The 16,917-nt window shown below is 40.8% G+C and overlaps 3 protein-coding genes across 4 annotated transcripts in view; 1 reads left to right on the top strand and 2 right to left on the bottom strand.

Annotated features, from left to right (window-relative positions):
- The window catches only part of LOC134866179 (potassium/sodium hyperpolarization-activated cyclic nucleotide-gated channel 2-like), a 28,399-nt gene extending 26,443 nt beyond the window's left edge, over positions 1-1,956 (bottom strand). The window contains exon 1 of the mRNA XM_063886182.1: positions 752-1,956. Within this exon, the coding sequence (XP_063742252.1) occupies positions 752-1,956 (1,205 nt within the window). The remainder of the gene's footprint in view (positions 1-751) is intronic.
- Positions 1,957-4,375: 2,419 nt separating this feature from the next.
- LOC134866134 (E3 ubiquitin-protein ligase RNF126-like) lies at positions 4,376-9,816 on the bottom strand. The gene is made up of 9 exons (XM_063886121.1): positions 9,635-9,816; positions 8,372-8,430; positions 8,207-8,267; positions 7,882-8,120; positions 7,585-7,653; positions 7,402-7,471; positions 6,936-7,029; positions 5,930-6,045; positions 4,376-5,411 (listed from the first exon to the last, which is right to left on the bottom strand). Exons 1-9 carry the CDS (start codon positions 9,707-9,709, stop codon positions 5,259-5,261), a joined length of 936 nt encoding a protein of 311 aa, XP_063742191.1. The 5' UTR covers positions 9,710-9,816; the 3' UTR covers positions 4,376-5,258.
- A 155-nt stretch (positions 9,817-9,971) lies between these two features.
- On the top strand, positions 9,972-16,461 carry sugp1 (SURP and G patch domain containing 1). Of its 2 annotated transcripts, none has more exons than XM_063886119.1 (14): positions 9,972-10,203; positions 10,862-11,030; positions 11,410-11,507; positions 11,945-12,193; positions 12,331-12,454; positions 12,549-12,649; positions 12,989-13,112; positions 13,212-13,534; positions 13,859-13,965; positions 14,202-14,379; positions 14,514-14,620; positions 15,171-15,316; positions 15,611-15,740; positions 15,930-16,461. In XM_063886119.1, the coding sequence occupies exons 1-14, from the start codon at positions 10,185-10,187 to the stop codon at positions 15,954-15,956; spliced, it is 1,902 nt and encodes a 633-aa protein (XP_063742189.1). In that variant the 5' UTR covers positions 9,972-10,184; the 3' UTR covers positions 15,957-16,461. The 2 variants fall into 2 exon arrangements, with proteins under 2 accessions (XP_063742189.1, XP_063742190.1); XM_063886120.1 differs by lacking the exon at positions 9,972-10,203 and adding an exon at positions 10,381-10,400.
- Positions 16,462-16,917: the final 456 nt, after the last annotated feature.

The following is a 16,917-nucleotide window of genomic DNA, read 5'->3' on the forward strand; positions in this document are numbered from 1 at the left end:
AGATTTCTCTAAATATTTTAAAATAGACAAAATAGATGCTGTATCTCTAGTTATCGGTGTTTGAGCCATTACAGAGAGCATCCTGTATTAAAATGCAGGATCAGGGAAGCCGTACAGGCGGATGTCTCCAGCGAGCATGCTTGAGGTTTTCGCACACTTGGCTCAAGGTGACATTCCATTACTGAGTGCATCGCATACACACACACAGACACACATAGACACACATTCACACAGAGAGACACACATAGCCTCTATCCTGTCAGCACGCCTCTTGTCGCAGAGGATACCATATTATACTACTGCAATTTTAACCAGATCTTCGAAAAAAATAATGGCATTGGGAATAAGCCCCAATTAGCGTTGTCTTCTTTGTTAAATGTAAGCGTGCTGCAACAAAAAGTCGAGATGTGTTAGCAGGCCGGGCTTGTTGAGCATCTCAGACACGCTACTGTACATGCATACTGGAACAGAGATTTGTTTACAACCTTGATAGGATACTCTTTGCTCAAGTCCGTTTGCCTGACAACAGGTTGTTTTGGGGGTTATTGGTAGCTCGTTGTAATGCATCGATTACAATCTCTACAGTTTCAATCAAAAGGGGTTAAATAAAAATGAAGCAGCCTTTTACACTAACCATGTATGTGTTTTCTCACCGTGGTGACTCATTAGTTACAAGTTGTAGATGACAATGAGGATCCATACGGCCCCTTGTGACTTTCAACGTGCAACCAATGGCAGCCCAAACTCTTACCTGAAATCGCTGTAAGGGTGGATAATCCAATTTCCAGCTGATTTTACCCTCTCCTGCTCTCTCTCCACTGCTTTTTGACTACCATACATGCGTAAGGAGAATTTGTTAACTCCAGGCTGCAGCATACTGCTAAATTGCCGCTGCATGAAGCTGGCTTGGCTGCCCTGAGGCTCTCCATCCTCGGCCGGCACGATTGGCGGTCCATCCTCCTGCTTCTGGAAAGTGACAGAGTTCCTTGGCTGCTGGGTCTGAGTCTGAGTCGGACCATGCAGCGAGGACGAGGCTTTCCGGCTCGGTGCGTTAGAGAAGGACACCCTGGAATCTTTTTTCTCGGGCAAACCGCTGGACACAGGGGTAGAGCCGGGGTTGGCACTGTCTCCTCCGTGCCCCCCGGTCAGAGACCCGCCTGGTGTGATCGAGCCGTCCATGCTGGCGGTGGTCGAGTTACGGGCTCCTCGCTTGGCGCTCCCTCCGTCCTCGGCCCTCCCCGACCCTCCTGTCTGCCTCTCCTGCTTGGAGATGATTGAGCGCAGGCTCCCGGTACCAGAGTCCCTCCTGCATTCTCCGTTTTTGTTGCATTTCATGCTGGAATTTGCAGTGACGCTTTTGCAACCATCACTTGCTGCCGCGCTTAAAACCTCTAACGCGACCGCTGCCGCCGACGCCCCCGCCCCAGATGCTCTGCTGGTCTCGCCGCGCTGGGCAGCATCGCCCGGATTGGGTGTCTGGGTCGCCGTAGCTCTGAAGGCAGAGATGGGCCGTGGAGCGGCAAGAGCTTCCTCTGTGTGCGTGTGGCAGGGATCCTTGCTTGAGTTTCTCCTGGAACCCGAGGATGCGGCTCCCCCTCCTGGCGTAAAGTTCTTCATCCTGATACTGCCGCCTCCTCCTCCTCCTCCTCCTCCTCCACCTCCACCGCTGCCGCTCCCCCCTGCTCGGCGCAACCGCGGATGCTGGAACTTGGACTCCTCTTCCCCGTCCTCCGCCTCGTCCATCACGACGTTGCTAGCCCCGCCGGGCTGCTTAGCGCTGGGTGCGCCTGGAGAGCCGGAGTCAAGGCAGTTCTGGCTGCTGGTGCTTCTTGTGCATTTGGACGCGGCAGCATTAGGTGCGCTGATGTGGCTGCATCCACTGCCGTCCACCGCCTTCTTTTTCATGGTGGCAGCAGACACCGGTGAAACCTCATTCCTGTCCATGACATTGAGCATATCAAATTTTGCCTCCAATTATCTCTGGAGAAAACCAATCAGAGATGGAGGTGAGATGGAGAGAAGAAGCAGAGAGAGTGAGAGAGAAAGGAGAGAGGGACAGAGGGAGGGGTGGACGTGACTTCTTTGCAAACTACTGCGCTTTTACTTTCACTAGTCGTTGTGTCACATATGCTCAAGCATCACACTAACTGAGTCCTTTGACTGCATGTCAAATATCATTAAATTAAATTAGCCTATTCTCCTGCTTATCAACTTAAGCTGCCTCCGACTGAGGCCTCTCTGTCATGATTACCCTGAAGCTTGATCTGCCTCGTCTAGCTCTTTTCTAGATAGACACACTGAAATACATGCTCAATATGTGTTTCAATTATGGAACAAACTCACATCAGCAGTTTAATTACCACGTGTTAATGAAAACTCCAATGATGTCATATGTTTTAAAGGTGCTTTCAATGACAACCTCACTAAACTGGTGTTAGCCATGGCTGGTGCTTAGTGCCCCCTAGCGGCCACAGAAAGTAGGCACAGGAGAACGAAGAACAATGTTCAACGTTAGGTGACCCTGACACAACAGAAATTAAGTACAATTCTGAAGAAACAGACACAGGAACAAGTAAGATAAACAGGTAACGTCAATATCTTGATAAAGAAGGTAAGTTATAGTCCAACATGTTGTCTCAAATGTGCCTGATCTTGTTGCTGGCTTTAATGGCCCTGAGGGAACATACTGTCCCTTCCACTCCTCACATTTTTTAGTTCCTTCATTTCTTCCCCTTGGAATTATGCACATAGTGACACAAATCCAGTTTATGTTTTTTAAATTGAAAGTACACAACCAAACTACAACAATTCATCTTATAAAAGGGTAAGAACTGAGGATGGGTCAATTAGCTATTCACGTCACCTACTGCATAATCCGTGAAGGTACTACCTGCAACAAAGGTCAGCAAGTACAGCAGAGGTATTCATGTAGTGCACGCACTGACAGGTGCCTGCTGCTGCGGTCAAATGAATTTGTTTTGCTCTGGTGTAAACTGCATTGACTGAGCATACAAATCTTTTGTTCCACAAGTACATTGCAATAATATTTCCATTATGTTTAATTACACAAAGATAGCACGATTGCATGTTTGAGCTGCAGAGCAACACGTGTAGGGAAATGAGCTGTGACAGTCCAGCGCTTTGTCACTTGAGGAGCGATAAAGTCCAGTGCTTTGTCACTTGAGGAGAGATAAAGTAGTCAGCCTATTTTCCTTGTTCTGGTTTTGGTTGAGTCTAATTTTAGTGTCCTATGTGAAGGATGGCTTGTATTTACAGACATACTCAAAAAGGCCTGCTTATCAAAACCAGTATGACTATAACTGGTGTGAATCACTGAATCTACACATTATCAGCTGCTGCAAATGAAAGTTAGTGTAACACTTTCTCCCTGCATGTTTCATACCTTTTGACATCATTGCTGAGAAGTCATAAGCGTCATCACTCACTCCCCCTCCCTCTGCTTTCTCTCTGCCTCCCTCTCTCTGCCAGCCTCCCTCCACTTCATTAGCCAATGCTGCAGCTGCACCAAAGTTCAGTTTAATTTCCTGCTGGGGCGATGCAGCAGTGTGACGCTCTCAAACAGTTTTTAAAAAAAGACAGAGACAAAGAAGACACAGTGATCTGCTGAAGCGGCAATAAAATAAAAAGGAGTGTTGAACAAATGCCAAACAAGTATGCAAGTGGTGGTGGTATGAAAAGCCCTGAAACATGTTGCAGTACTACTCAGGAAACAGAAAAAACCCATATATAGTGAACATTAATTGATGACCTTATCGGTGTGGGGAATAATAAACACAAATTTGCTAGGCCAATTCAAATAAAGTAAAGAAAAGAAGGGTTTTCCAACCATTTAAGGAAGCATTTTCAATCAGAGCCTGTGTTCTTTCAAGCTTATGTAAATTATCCAAACAACCTAGCAGCTTTTATATATTTGCAGTGGAAGACAACATCACATCAATTTGTTCTGCTAACGTTGTTTCCATAAGGTATACACATTTATTTGTAACTTGTATTTATAAGACTATGAACACATCTGGTCTGGTGACTCAGCCACCTCCTGTTTGTTAATTTTCTAGGATAATTCCTGGGCTTTTTGTAAATGTCTGACAAATACAACTGGCATGCTGCCTAGTTCCACAGAGGTATGAATACCCTTGAGTCATTTTATCAACATTGGTTTTACATTTGTCAACAGAATAGCCAAAAAGGACTGATAGTGCCTATAAAAGGTATTAATGCCCCGTGGAAGTTTGAATAAAGTGATATTTTGATATTGAAGAATTATTACATGTGTAAAATGAAACCTCCTGGTGCAACACCACCAGTGGATAACATTTTAAAACCATTCATTATCAGGAGAAACTCCAAAGACGTGTTTGTTTTAGCACTTTATTTATTATTGTGACTGTACGAAAAATCAGCAAATACTATTTAAACACTTGTTAGTGACACACATTTGGCCAGTTTCAAAGAGGTAAGATGTTCCCATGCCTTTTTTATATGGTTGTTTTCTTTTTACAGTGCTCAATTTGGGTCTTGGGCAAGGGTACAATAAATAAGTATTTCGTTATGATTTTTTGTTGGTATTAAAAACGTGTCCACTGCAATGCGGATCTTAACCTTGTCACTTTGCAACAAACACACTGGATTAAGCTCTAATAAAAAAAAAACAGAATAAAAACTACTTTTTCACTGCAGAAATGTTTGTTTTTTTGTTCAGTAGTTTACCCAAATCCACATTCCCAACATTAGAAACAATTGTGTGCAAAATAAAAAAAGTGCATCACTTTCCACAAGGTTTAAGTTTGATCCACTAGCTGTACAGCGGCTGACCGATGATATCAAATTCTTTATCTACACATCTATGCACTCTGCACCACCACAGGCTTCTAAAAAAGTTGCAACAGTCTTTTGAATAAAAAATATGTCCCAGACTTGACATGTCTCTGTCAAAAAGCAGTCCACTCCGGCTCAAACTCCGCACCGCTTATTGTTATCGTCACAGCCTTTCAGGATCCTCCATCTACATCCCCCAGTCCCACCACCTCAAATACTCGGCAACAATAGCAGCAGGCTCTGGACCGGGAGTCCAGTCAGCACAGGGGGAGGAATGATGACTTTCAGAGTCAGAGTTCAACTCAAACCCACATCGTCCCCTAGAAATGAGACGGATCACTGTCCTGTTCTTAGCTTGGAGCCCGTTGGGTCTCGCTTGGCTTAAGTTGTGAGGTTTTCAGATGTGTGGTGATGGTGAAAATCTAAGAGTTTCTGGCAGCATTCTCATTGTTAGGTGAGCTAGGGGAGGAAGAAGAGGAGGATGAAGGAGAGAAGTTCATTCCTGATAACCCAGGTGGGTCTGTGGCTGTGTTCTGTCCACTCAAACTCTTCCTGCAGACAGGACATGTATCGTGCTGTGGAAAAAAATGATTAATGTGACTTCAGATGTTTTCAGTACAAATTAATACATGGATATTTGGACACAAACATTTTTTTACCCAATTTTCCTACATACTGTATTAACAAAATAAAAATACAACCCTGTATCCCATCTTTTCTATGCTACTTCCATAAAGTGTTATCATACCTTTTTAATGTTTAACAGTCAATTGTTTCTAAGCCTTTGAATGTGTTTTGTAACAATACCAGAGGTTTACAACACGGGCGGTGACACATTCGCTTGTTAACCCAAAGCATTGCTCTTTTTTTTGCATACTGTCACTATAAATACATTTAACAGAAAACGGTTTATTTGAGTCGCTCTGTGGTTTAGTTGCTCACATTGCAGCACGTTAAGAAAAGCATCAGACGTTTTCACAAAGCACTGGTTATAATAAACAAACTATCTCACACAAATTCGGCTTTATAGCTGGATGTAGCTGATACCACACGAAAGATAAATGTCTGATAAAAATGTTGGGGATGTACGTACCTGTTCCAGCCATGGCACTATACAGGCATTGTGAAACAAATGATTGCAAGGCAGCTGTCTGACATTCTCCTCAACGCTGTAGTCTTCTTTGCACACAGGGCACTCTAAACCAGCACCTGCACAAACAGAACACCACATGTCATCTGTCTGTCCATGTGTGACTTGCCATCACTTAAAAATGGGTCACACTGACTGAAAAGTTCAGGCGGTGCTGCAAAAAATAAATTCAAGTTCTTCAAAAGCTCTCACAAGAAAAAATATACACATACATGTATATCCATATGAATATAAATAAATGCAAAATTCTTCCGACTTTAGTCTGTTGTGATAATTATATGATACTCAAAAGGAAAATGTTGGTGACACCTTTAGTTGTTAGCCTTGGTCTCGTTAGAGAAAAAATACCGTTATAAAAAAACAATCAAGCCTGTGCCAGTAGGGAGAACAACACTGATCATATGGAGAATTGTTCTGTTTTGTTCTGAAAAATAACTCAAAAAAGCTGTTGCTGTTGCAGAATGGGTGAGAGATAATTACTGTGTATTAATGTGGGTACTTCTGTACACTTCCATGTAGTACATTGTGTACTTGCGTGGGTAGAGTTTGCATTTCGACAGGGTAATGCAGGGTAATTCATGTTGTTTGTCTCAACCCTGATTCTCGCCCGCAGTTAAATATCTGCCGGCTCGTTTGCTCACTTGACAATTGTAAAAAACTGAGTGCAGTGTTCACCGGAGCAAAAGCTCCTGCAGCTTCCTCGGACGCAGCTTTTTTAAGTTTAATGGTTCCTCCCCTTCAGCCTAAAGGCCACAATTAAGGGAGAGAAATGCTAATGTTCCGCCATCCTCTTTTATTAGTGCACCATCCTTGTACTCACAGTGCTCTGCATTTTGCCAGACATGCCCATGTGAAAGTTATTCTATACTCAGTTGTTTAAGTACAGTAGGACAGGAATGTGGCCCAGCAAATGAGCAAGCAACTGAAAGTGAGAGAGACATTGACTTACCCACATGTTCCTCTGTGATGGTAACTGTAGGTAAACTCTTTATCCTTTCCCTGTCTGCAGGAGGCGGGCCCGTGTTTTCAAACTGGTTCAACAACTACAAGTGAAAAAGAGCAATATCACAATGGATGTGAAATCAACTGCATGATAACAAGGCTGTTCTTTAAATGAACACTTTTAGACATTCACTATCAACAAAAATATCAACATGAATATCAACCTGAAATGCTGTTGTGTCTGATTTAAAAGACAACAAATTACTTTCAGGACTTTGGATTCTGGACATTGCTTTAAAACAATTCATAATAGAAAATACAATTTGTATTACAATTATAAGTATGATATTAGAGATAGCACTATTTCTGGGGCTCCTGAAAAGGTTTAACGGACAATGTTGCCCCCAAACTGATATTCGTGACAATAAATCATGAAAAAAAAAAGATCAAACAAGTATAAAACCGTTTTATACTTGTGTAATGATAGCATCAAGACCATTGGCTCCCCACGCATAATCCATTGGATTAGAATGTAGCATACCCCTGCAAGACAATAAAGCAGTGAACTACAACTATATTTTTATTTTAATGGTTGTAATCAGTGATATAAAACAAGTTAACAAAATTGAATCACAGTTACTGAGAGTAACACTCACCATGGTCCCATCCCCATATTTGGCATGGCTGTAGGTGCTATTATTCCATTTACTAGCTGCTGAATAATTCTGTGACCGGAAGTAAAAAAAAAACACTTTCAACACCTCAATAAATTCCAATTGTCTTCTTATCTTAATTGCACATAAAGAAAATATCTGTATCTAACTATCTATTCATAGTTACCATATTTTAAAACATAAAAAGCATGCATTACACATCAGCAGCGAATGATTTCCCTGTATTCCGTTGAGTCCCATAACAACCTTCAACACACACTACTGCCGAAAAAGTCTCACCCCTCTAATGTGGGCACTCCTTCATGGCGCGTACCCTGTCTTCGAGGAACATGTCGACCCCGTGGTTGCCGTGCACTGTATCGTTGCCGCGAAGCCATTTCCCTTTCTCTCCTGTTTTCTGTCTCTCTGTTGTCCTCTGTGGGTAGCCGCGTTCGAAGGTCGAAGTTCTCATCGAAAATCCCAAGTGCGAATGGACCGTACCCAGAGGGAAATGTGAACAATTGTTGGTGATCCATGCTCTAGTAGAGAACACAGAAGCAATGTCAAAAGGTAGTGCAGGGCGATTATGTATCCTGGACCAGCTGATTCAACAACACACACTGACCTCAAAAGCTGGCCGGTTCTGATCACTGGTAGAGGACGTGGATGCGGACCCATTTTCAGTACTGCACAAACACACAGGAGAGGTAGTGAAGAAAGAAGAAAGCTAAGACTAAGAAATATACTTCATATTAATAAAATTCATGTGACATACGAATATCACCCATACCTTCTTTCCTCAGACAGCTCCTCAATGAAACCCGAATCACAGCGTGGACAGGTGTAGTCCTAACATGAAAATACAAATGTGAATATTAAGTATATATACAACATAACTAGCACATACACTACTGTCTGTATATTAGATAGAACTAGCCAAAGCGTGCACATTTATTCAACAGCTCAGCAAAAAAGAAAAGCCTGATGAGGGATGTAACAGTTAAAGAAGCGCTATTCCAACGTAATGGTCATTTCAAGAATCTGTCTGCTGTTATTTACTGTATTTTGTAATACATGTTGTACTAAGAGGTGTTTATAATATTTAATCTACAACAACTGTTATAAATGGGGTTGACAAACTAGTGACGCCCAAAAATACTACCCTAAACACTTAGGACTTTGAAATATCTTGAATTAGACTGCTGCAGTAGTTTTATGTAGGTGAACACAAAGATGATAAACTGGCAACTGATTATATTATATTATACAAATGTCAAACACACACTTTACTATAAACATGTGTTTCTGTGAAGTGCATACAATGCCAATGTTGATGTTGAGAATAAAGGCAACATTTCCAGATGACTTTCTGACATTACATTAAGTTATATGCTGTTAATAACACATTGTGAGCAATTCCAATTAGTTAATATAATATCCTGACAGTGTGCTGTCACATAGGTAAACAGCTGACTTACTGTCAATACAGATACTGTTACTGTAACATTCAAGAAGCTTCCCATGAATAGCTGTGTTACTACTACAACAGCAATACTGACTGGTTGAGACTAGATAGGGCAAATATTGTGAAAGTGTAACTTATATTTGCGGGACTACCACAATAAGCATAGAGCAATACTTATGTGAAAGACATTTAAATGAAAGGTGTTTATATTACCAGCCTTAACATCATAACATCGAAACCAACATGTGCTGTAAGATGTGATTTAGAAAGTGAATCTACGCTTACTTCTGTTAGCTAGCAAACTTTCTACAAATATGTGCAGGTGTTATGGACGTGATCTAGCTGATATTAACAATACCACCATACAGCCGAAATGACATTTCTCTTAAACACAGGAGTAAACGTTAGTGTACCACCAACTCAACTACAACCACTTCACTGTCACTCCGGACCGTTGTTGTCTATGGGGCTAGCTAACTAGCGTAGCTAAACAGCAGCATTGGGTCTATATGACTGGTTGTACGCACAAACACAAGAAACCACACAAATATAACTTATCCTTATTTGAGCAGGCAAATGGGACCTTACCGGTAGACGCGGACTGATTTCTGCCGAACACCGGTGACAGAAAAACCGGCAGGGCCGTTGTGGAGCTTCAGCCATTTCTAAGCAGGAGGCTAGTTCGTACGATACGGACGGGTAGCAAAAAGGGACAACTAAACCTGACTTTTGCAGCGGAAAAGACGTAATGTTACCGTGGCAGCTAGACATAATTACCGTGGACAAGATTTCCGGTTTAAAATGTCTTTAAAGAACAAAAGTAAACCACTCAACGTTCATTTTTTCTAAAAGAAAAACATTTATTTTGAGCTGACATTACAGATATTATGGAAAACACTAGGGTCTAATTATGTAACTATGTAAAACGAGTCAGTGGTATCAGTGCCTTTGGGCTCCTGTGGATTGTAGAGATCCCTGTCTCAATGCTTTTATTCTGCTGAATTTATGACCGGAAGTCTTGGTTTTGTATTCGACAGAGGATTCAGCTTTACCAAACAGCTAGGACTGTAGCAGCGAAAGGCCTTATTGTAGTACGTGAGCGTCGTTTTCCAAATATATTTGTTCTCCAGCTACGATCATGGAACCTGGCGATGCAGGTAAATCCTAACTGTGAAAGTCACTGTGGTGCTTACATTTACTATGTTGCATCTGCCCTAAGTAAACACTTACGTTAGCCAGGTTAGCGGTTAGCTGTAGCAGTATAAAAGCTTGCTTGCTGGCGTAATCATTGAACACCATTGGCTAGCTGTCGGGTAACATCAACTGGGCTATCATGAGATATATTGCAGCATATGTACGTAACTTATACCAGACCAATACACATGTGTACCTAGTTTCACAACATGTAGTATCTACATTTAATATTATAATATCGCTTTTTTTTTAGTTCATATCAGCTTTAAAATTTTAAGTTTTTTGTAAAAAACAAAGCTTTCTTGTAGGCTAGTCTGAACTGCAAATTTGAAGAATACTATTACTTAGTAATATCAAGTTTTACAAGAAAATAAAGTAAATTCTACTCCACTGTAAAAGTGCATTTTTGATATATCTTGTTTTCTATTAAGGGACAATTTGCATTTTTCTTTGCAACCCTGTATTGTAAGAATTACAGCAAATGAACCATGACCCTTATGACCTTGATTTGGGGCAAATTTCATAGGATGCATATTTAAAAATGTCACTGCTACATTTGCTCTCTCATCTGCCAGCTGTTCAACATGCTTATTGGTGTGCTGATTTATATTTATTTTTTAGGTCGAGGAGGATGGAGGTCCAAGCCTATCCAGCCACAGAAAAACAAGATGAATATGAATATTCTCCGCCAAGAGAAGCTGATAGCTCAGAAGAAGAAGGAGATTGAGGCCAGATTAGCAGAAAAAGCAAAAATGACCGTGCATACACCAACCAAACCCCTGCCTCAAAGGTAACAATCTAACTACAACTTGCTAAAATGTCAGAAATACAATGTACTTTTTACTAGATGTATATCTTATAATTTTACCTGTGTCTCGTTCTGGCATTGGCTTGAATCATAAGAAAAGCTGTTTTGCCCAAAATCCAAACTTAAATATATGTAACCAGTTCATCCTTGGGTGATAATTTAAAGAGTTTACCAGAATACATGATAAATGTTTGATGATATAGATTTATCTAAAGTATCCATTCTAGATTTTCCACCTTTCATGGAAATCATTTTATTTTTTAAGTAAAGTGTTTATGTCGAGGCCTTCTTTAAAACCCTCTTTGGCCTGACATTTTAACAAAGGATCTGTAAACTTATTTCATCCATTCTCTTCCCAAAGTTTCCCCAGCCTTCAAGGTCCTTCCTCAAACAAGTTCGTAAATGACGGAAGCTTCCTACAGCAGTTCATGAGGATGCACAAGGACAAACCAAACAGCGGTTAGTACTTTGATCTGCACAGTTTTCACCAAAAGATTTCTGTTATGTTTTATCTTATCCTTATCACAAGTAATGCATTAGTATGATGTTCTATGATGAAACACATAACAACTGAAATGCTGGAACACAGGATCTAGTAGCCTTAACGTTATTGTTTAGTCTTCTCTAAGACACTGATTAAGAGGCTTCAGATGGTCTGCTATAAGTCCTTGACAGCTTTACCGTTTGTTTTAAAGAGGGTGTCCTGACCCAAGAAAACTGAATTTGAATAGGGACCACTGCCATTAACTTACTTTGCTTACTTACAATGGTACCTTCCAAATATTCTGGTTGATAAACACTACTGCAAATCTTTCATCACACAAACTAATGCATTTTACATGAGGGTTACATTGTTGATTTTTTTTTGTGTCCTGTTTTCTACTCTCTTTTTTTAGGTCCTACCAGTGATACCAAAACTCCAACAACCTCAACTTCCCCGCCAGAAGGAAACGCACTGCAGAAAAAGAGCATTCTTGTTGGCAAGCGGCCTGGCCTTGGAGTCAGTAGCATGCTTAGTCAGTTTAAAAACTACTCCCACTCAAAGAAGAATCCTGTTCTTAGCCAGAGGCCAAGTGTATTTTGTTCTCCTGATGAGGAAGATGAGGAAGAAGAGGAGGATTACTCCAGATTCTTAGAAATGAAAGGTAACTCAAAACCTTTTTCTATGGACAACTCTTAATGCTTGGTCATTTCAAAGCATCTCCTGCATACTCCAGTGCCTTCTTACTGGCATTTTGTCATGGGTGCCCTTAGAGTAAATGTACTGACAGCCTGCTTAAAGTCTCCCCCCCAGAGGATTCAGACATCAGACTCATTATCGACAAGATGGCCTCTTTTGTGGCAGAGGGAGGAGCTGAGCTGGAGAGAAAGGCCAAGGAAGACTACAAGGACAATCCTATTTTCTCGTAAGTTTGAAGGACAGTGAAGCTGACACAGATTAATTTACTTGTACAGAATATTTAAACTAACCTGCTTCCAAATGTTATCTTTTCCTTTCAGATTTTTATACGATAAGAGCAGCATGGAGTTTCTCTACTATAAAAACAGAGTTGCAGAATTGAGAAAAGATTTGCTAAGACCAGATAACGCGTCAGATAATGGTAAGAGTGCTACACTTTAGCCAGTAAATTAAGATATACACTAATATGTCCATATGTCAATATTACCCCTATTTTGTGCCTAATTGAATCCTATTACGGATTTAAAATTAGAGTACATTTTATAGTTTGATATTGTGGAAAACGTTTCTCTGGTCTTCATTTGTTGCAGTAAAAAGCCTCACATCATTACAGTTCCCTATTCACCTCCCCCTTGCCCCTCCTCCCTCCCTCCTCTTCTTATCCCCTATTGGCTCTAGACTGCTGGTGTGTGAGGGCCAGTTGAGTACGGTACAGTAGTAGAGTGTGAATTGAGTCCCAGTACTGATAGGCTGCTTAAAGTCTCCCCCCCAGTGGACGCGGAAACCCAGCAGGTGGCTGAGAAGCTGGCCAGGTTTGTGGCGGAGGGCGGCCCCGAGGTGGAAGCCATCGCTGCTGAGCGTAACCGGGACAACCCTGCCTTCAGGTCGGTCAACATACTGTATATGTGTCACTGTGCTTTTAATGCTTTGTGTTTCTCTTACAAACCTGCTTTAACACAAAATATCTCCTTTCCCTCTCTCAGTTTTTTATATGACCATCAAAGTCCAGCCCACCGCCTCTACAAAGAGAAACTGCAGGAGTATCGTGCTGCAGCCTCGCAGAGCTTCTCCCCTCCAGCATCAGAGTCGGGGGCAGATCTTCAGCGCCCGTTGGCTCCAGCATTTTATGCTCCACATCTGAACTCTGCTCCTCAACCCCACACTAAGGAGGCAGGAACTCCACCCGTAAAGCGAAAGAGAAAGAGTAGATGGGGGTCTGAGGATGACAAAGTGGAGATGCCCATTCCTCCCATCATTATTCCTCAGGAGGTTCATGTTCCAGACCCTGACATGCCATGTCTCTCTAGTAAGTGAGCCTGTTTTTGACATGCTACAGAAGATACGTGCATAAACACTTTGTTCTTGGGAACGAAAGTAATTTACATAAACACATATACAATTGTATTTATATTTTCCAACCCATACATGCTAAAATAATACGCATTTTTAGAAGATTCGTATAAGATAATGCAAATATTTTCACAAAATTGGTACTTCAATTTTGATTTTTTGATAAAATTGCACCAAGTATTGCTTTAATATCATATTTTTTACAATTATGATATGTAATATTAGCTGATGTAATGATACATTCTATGAATAAATATGTTTGTGGTAACTTTTGTTTCAGTCCAGGAGTTGAGAGGTCTTGGTTATAAGAAAGGGAAGCCTCAGGGTTTGGTGGGAGTGACAGAACTATCTGATGAACAGAAGAAACAAATCAAAGAACAACAAGAGGTATGAACCCAACCAAATGTATCAAGGGAAAATCTACATCCCTGCATTTTCAAATATACTAACACCCTTCCCAAAAATGTTTTAGTCACACTTTGTCTATTGCTTTGACTTAATGTGTCTTTTAGGAAAGTGGAATAGCATGTTGATGACCAGTGGATCACGCCATAAATTCCTGATTATAAGGCTCTGTAATCTATTAACTGTGGGTGTGTGTGATGTTTTCCTATGCACTGTAGATGCAAGAGATGTATGACATGATCATGAAGCACAAGCGTGCGATGGCAGAGATGCAGGTAGTGTGGGAGAAGGCCATCAGAGAACACCAGCATGAATACGACAGTGATGAAGAAGTGGACCAGAATGCAGGCACCTGGGAGCATAACCTACGTAAACAGGAAATGGAGAAGACCCGTGGTAAGGCTGACTAACAGTATGGAAAATGTCTTGCTTCTGCATCACCAGCAACTGTCAGTGTTTATAATCACTTCTCATCAAGGTGAATTGATCAACTGTTGCTGTAAAAATGCATCTTGTCTGTTCTTTCCCAGAGTGGGCAGAATCTCTGACAGAAATGGGTAGAGGGAAAACTTTTATTGGTGATTTCCTGCCCCCTGAGGAACTGGATAAGTTCATGGAGACCTTCAAGGCACTCAAGGTTAGTTTGTAGGGAAGGCTTTGGCTGCTGTGAAACTATTAAATACTTGCCTTTATCCATTTATTTCAGTTTTTTAGAGGTCTTTAGACTGGACTTCTTTATTAAATCACAGAATTAGGCACCAAACTAATGTAAATACTTGTTTTTCATACCTCATACTGATCACTAAATGTTTTGAATGTGTAATTTTAAGATGTGTTTTGTATTCAGAGAAAATAGTTCACCTATTCTCTGCACAATCTATTCTGAGTGTTGTAGAATGTTTCATACATCTTTGTGTAACTTGTAGTAGCTATTTGCTATTCATTAAAAAGGTAAAGTAATTTCAGTGGAGATACACCAACCCTGCTGTACTGAACAGACTCAGATGACAGGCAGTGTTAAATCAGATAAATAATGGAATATGTTGCCAATCCTGTGTTCAATAAGTAATCTCCTCGTCCTCCTTTATTTTAAGAATGAGACAAAATGGTTTTGGAGGACAGTGAAATGGTGCAGCGCTGCGCCGTGGTTGGCGTGAATGCAAAACGTTTTTATTTTTGACTTGCAGGAGGGCCGTGACCCGGACCTATCAGAGTACAAAGAGTTTAAGTTGACGGTGGAGAATCTTGGTTTCCGAATGCTTATGAAGATGGGCTGGAAGGAAGGAGATGGCTTGGGCAGTGATGGACAGGGCATCAAGGCTCCTGTCAACAAGTGAGCATTCATCTTCTTTACACACGCCTTAGCAACAGAAACAGTAGAAGTGTTTATTTCCACTAACAATATTTTTTTAGGACTGTAAAAACATTGTGTGACAAGAACATACACGCCTTTCTATCTTACAATTCTAGCTTTGCAACTGTGTGTTGCACTGTGTAGTCAGCATTTAGGCATTTTTCTTACAGTTGTTTGAAAAGTGCAGTTGTGACTTAAACACACAAATTAAGCTCTAAAGTTACCATGCATGCATACAAAATGAAATGAATCATTTTCTCTTTCCTCCTCTAGGGGAACCACGGCTATGAACGGAGCCGGGTTTGGAGTTGACCGTCCTGCTGTGCTCACCAGAAATGATGATGAATATGATGCTTTTAGAAAGAGGATGATGCTTGCTTACCGCTTCAGGCCCAACCCACTGGTAACTTCTTACGCTATTCTGTTCGTTCTAACAGTCTCTGAATATGCATTACATTGAATTAAGCTTGTAGAAAAGAATATCATTGATTTTTAGTATAATTGGCAATTGAAACGTAACAATTCTTAGCTCTTCCTTAACGAGCCAACCTATAAAATTGGAATTTAATCTGTTTCTTTTTTGCTTCCACAGAATAACCCACGAAGACCATATTACTGATGTAAATGGCTGTTTATGTTTTTGCTAGTTCTTGTTTCTTATAACTTAAAAGCAGTTTTTTATAACTGCTACAGCTCTACTTGCTTGAGAAATGGACACTGTTGCACAGTAGACATTTTTTTATTTGAAGTGTGTGACAAGTAGAATGATTGTTATACTCTTCATTCTGTTTTAAGGTTTTGAAAAAAAGGAAAGGTTTTGTTTTTTAATAATTGATCACCTGTTAGTTACATTACAATTGAACACTGTAAAAACGTAACGTATATAGATTTGCATCACCTGACTTCCAGAAGGGTTATCACTCTTCAGTTTATGTTACCATTGTGTCGTTCACTTCAGAGCTTGACTTGACTTTGCATTCCCAAGTATATAACATTGTTCTGCTGTCGTACACAATCTTTCGTATGCATTTTTGATTACATAATGTCTCTCACTGTGCTATAACTAATCTCTGAATCCTGTCATATGCTCCAGTGTTCACAATAAAAAGAAAAGTCCACTGAAATTTGGAGTTGTCACAGATATGTATTTTTTACTTATATTTTATTCAGTGTTTATTAGAAAATAAGTAGGAGCTAAGACCTTGCTTCATTTGATGGTACACCTGTATGTGCTAAGTGCAGGTAGGTTTCCAACTATGTTGATAACTGCCATCACTATTAATTTGTGTATGGCTCTGGACAGCTTGGGAGCCATAGAGTGGAGTTGACCAGGTTTAAGCATCCAGCAGTGAACAGGAGGATGACAGATCAGTGAAATCAGACCTTCAGTTTGGCATTCCCCAGGGGGTTTTACACAGGTTAAATATAACTCTGAAATCGCATCTAAGCAAGAGACACTCTTGTGTAGGCCACAGTATCAATCATAGGCAACTTAAGGCATATTAAAAGGTAACCCAAGGCTTGGGTTAGTTAATGGCATGATGAAGCTTTGATGAGGTGCAGCTAACTCTCATTTTCAT

Source organism: Eleginops maclovinus, chromosome 6, assembly GCF_036324505.1.
Source record: "Eleginops maclovinus isolate JMC-PN-2008 ecotype Puerto Natales chromosome 6, JC_Emac_rtc_rv5, whole genome shotgun sequence".
In the NCBI taxonomy this organism is placed as follows: Eukaryota; Metazoa; Chordata; class Actinopteri; order Perciformes; family Eleginopidae; genus Eleginops; species Eleginops maclovinus.